Raw genomic sequence first — 3256 nt, 5'->3', positions numbered from 1 at the left:
AAAAAAAATATGTTACGATGATAAGTATCAACATGCAAATTTTACCGAGTTTGTGTATCCATTTTCATTGTTTTCGGTGAAAGATTGAGCATCTGTAAGTGCCAAACCATCTGCCTCAGTTGGCGCGTTTACAGCCTCCGTTATATTTTTCCGTACATCCTCTAAATGCGTCATAGGAACGACGAGAATCTGTTCGCGTTGTGACACCACCTTAAAGAGATTCTATCTTCAGATATCGACATAAATTCGATTATATTATATAAGTCAAATTTCTTCTCTATTTTCCTAGAGTTATTCATCTCTATACCAAAAACGAATTGACTTAATAATATGAAACAATAATTAATACTGCAACAGCGAAATTACGTAATTCTTTTTGATAACTAAATTGACATTTCCGAGCTGTTGTTATATAAATGATTAATCACGCTTTGACGTGACTCGTTATCGTTAATAAAAGCTAATAATCACACTAATAATTAACAAGTATCGTTAATAACAGCAGTATTTATTTGCATTCTTAAACATCGTTCTTTAGTGGAATAGATGCGCAAAAATAATGAATTAATATTCATAATTCATAATAATTAAGTAGCATATGTATAAAATGTAAACCTTAGTAGGTTCAGTAGCGGGCACAACAAACACTTTCTTCTTTACTACCAAGCCTGCTAAGGATCCATTGCCGACCGTATTTTGCACAGCATCTTTCACCACCGGATCCCGCACAATAGCGGCCAATGTATCGTTCGTAGTCTGAGGTTCCGTTGGTAACAGATTAGCAATGTCTTCATACTCAATAGGTTTCGCGTGCAATACCCCCACGAATAGTAAGAAGGTCACAAAGAACATGATACTTTCAAACTATAAAATGCAATGAATAAAGTCTTTTAAATATAAGCTGTTTAAGTCTTGATCTATGACTTAAATACGATTAAAAGGCAAAACTTTATAGCTTAAAGGTTAAATAGATAGTTTATAATAGATTTTACTTTCTTAAGATTTTAATTTAATAAATTTAATTACTCAAAAAATATCTATCTAAAATATTAATACACAACATTGATTTGTCGTTAGAAAATTATGTGCCATCATATTATATTGTATAACAATTTAAATTTATCATTAATAATGAAAATGATCACAGAATTATAATTTAGTAAATTATATACTTTTTATATTTTCTGCAACTTTATAAATAATCTTTCTAAAATAGAAGTTTTGTATTGAGATTATCTCTCTGACGCAAAGTGTAGCGTATATTCTTCATACATTTATATACGATGTGTTAATTGCTATGTGAAAATTGGACTTTTCAAACGATTGATCTAAGAACGTACCGATGAGTCGTTTTTCATCAAGATGACGAAACTGTGCGATGTTCTTCCTGTTGCTTCGACGAGACTACTTCACCAAGGATTTTCCAGCTCTGTTAAGGTATAACGGATCGTACTGGTTTTATACGACGTGCTGAAAGAATTATCGTTACTTTGCTAATAAACGTGAGTATCAACCTTGCGGTAAACTTCGTCGCGCGGATGCTGCATCATGAAGATCATAGAAACAGATCACAATCGTCAATCATATATAATAATTACTTCTGACGAATTATAATCCTGTATCTTTCATATATTTTCATATTGAATAAAATATCATTTTTTTTTGTTTTGCTTAACATATAATATGTGCCAGTAATATTTTATTTCTTACATTTTAATATCTTTAAAGAAAGATTAAAATTGAGAAAAATTACAGAAAGTTGGACATTTATTTTATTTAATGTGATTAATTTTATTTAAATATGATTTCTTGCATTTTACAAGTTTATAAAACGATTGTGAAATAATGTAACGAGAACGTTGGAGTATTTCAACAACTGATGTTTGACCGACCACGAAGAAATATTATACTTATCGTTAGCGCACTCTTAACGATATCGAGACTCGATGGTGTTTAACGAGTGATTTAGCAGCGAGTCTTGAAGAACGAGCTATAAAAGACTTGCTTCAACTTACTTGAGCTATTAGTCGGCAATTGAGAGCTGCAGTCTTTGTATCATTCGGAAAATCTGTGATTCAAATGGAACGCTTCAGCGTCATCTTCATCAGCCTCTTCTCTCTTGCGACGATCCTGGCAGAATCAATGCCCACAGGATCGTCAACGACAATTGAAACTTTGTGGGATAACGCACATGAGGTAGGAAATGTTGAGAGTCATCCGGCAGATCTGCTAAAACAAAAGAATGTGCAGAATAATACTAAGCATCTTTTGCTCGATGAAAATCTCGTGAAGAACACTACCCAAGTTGGAGAACACGCGAAAAATCCATTATACTTTAATAAGGCATCCACAACTTCAACTGGGGACTTTTCCAGCAGCTATATCAAGGATACGCAGCACTTAAAACACAATGGAGATCGAGAAGGTGATGACAAAGAGGAACCATCTGTAGATTTGTCATCGTATGATATCTTATTGGATCCTAGTTTAATACCGGCTCGTCTAACTCGCCAAGCTGGAAAAGGCGACGCGGATTACTCGAATCTCGCATCGATCGAGACCGTCTCCGGTGATGTTGAGCCTAACAATTATGACGAGAATAGAAGTGTCATTTCATCGAAACGGAGTGCGAATCTTGAGAGCGATCTCGACGTAGCCGAAGATAGATATCAAGCACCATACCCGTATCGGTATCCGTATTATCGAGGACAGCTTCCAAATCAAAGATATCGAGCAAACGACAGGAGGGAACCTTATCGTAACTACTGGAGATATCCTGTATTTCCGGGAAAATAAATCTGGAAGTTTCTGAGTTTCGTACTTTCCCTTCTCTTTAAGGGAAAATTAGATATGCATAGCCAGATTTATAAGTAGATCTTGAAAAGTAGTGATGACAAATTATCCCTGATAAGAGAAACAGAGAAATATATATTGATATTTCAGTAAATGTAATGTAAAATAAATTATTTTAAACTGAAACGATTTTAATAATGTTTTCTAATTGAAACTTCTTCGTCATAAAAAGATGATAATATATTTTAATAAAATTAAATAATAAATTATTGTTATTCGATCCATTTTTACTCTCAATTCTATATTTTAATAATTTTCTTATATTGTATCAATAACAGGTTTACGCTACGACAAGTAATTATATTAAGAGATGAAAAATGTACTCATTGTATCAATACATTAAATTAATTCTTATGATGCATTATTTGTAAATTATGGCAAGAATAAGAAGTAAACATATAAT

The 3256-nt window shown here is 32.7% G+C and overlaps 1 protein-coding gene across 1 annotated transcript in view; it reads right to left on the bottom strand.

The window, feature by feature from the left end:
* Nucleotides 1–1446, bottom strand: part of LOC112455148 — a 3266-nt gene extending 1820 nt beyond the window's left edge. Inside the window, exons 1-3 of the mRNA XM_025016897.1 lie at nt 1341–1446; nt 616–864; nt 46–210 (exon numbers count right to left, since the gene is read on the bottom strand). Coding sequence (XP_024872665.1) covers nt 46–210; nt 616–864; nt 1341–1358 — 432 coding nt within the window. The 5' untranslated portion in view covers nt 1359–1446. The remainder of the gene's footprint in view (nt 1–45; nt 211–615; nt 865–1340) is intronic.
* Nucleotides 1447–3256: the final 1810 nt, after the last annotated feature.

The sequence above is a fragment of the Temnothorax curvispinosus genome, unplaced genomic scaffold (genome assembly GCF_003070985.1).
Source record: "Temnothorax curvispinosus isolate PA1 unplaced genomic scaffold, ASM307098v1 QBEX01005839.1, whole genome shotgun sequence".
Lineage (NCBI taxonomy): Eukaryota > Metazoa > Arthropoda > Insecta > Hymenoptera > Formicidae > Temnothorax > Temnothorax curvispinosus.
The sequence above is the reverse complement of the archived record's forward strand: the minus strand, read 5'-3'. Positions and strand labels throughout refer to the sequence as shown.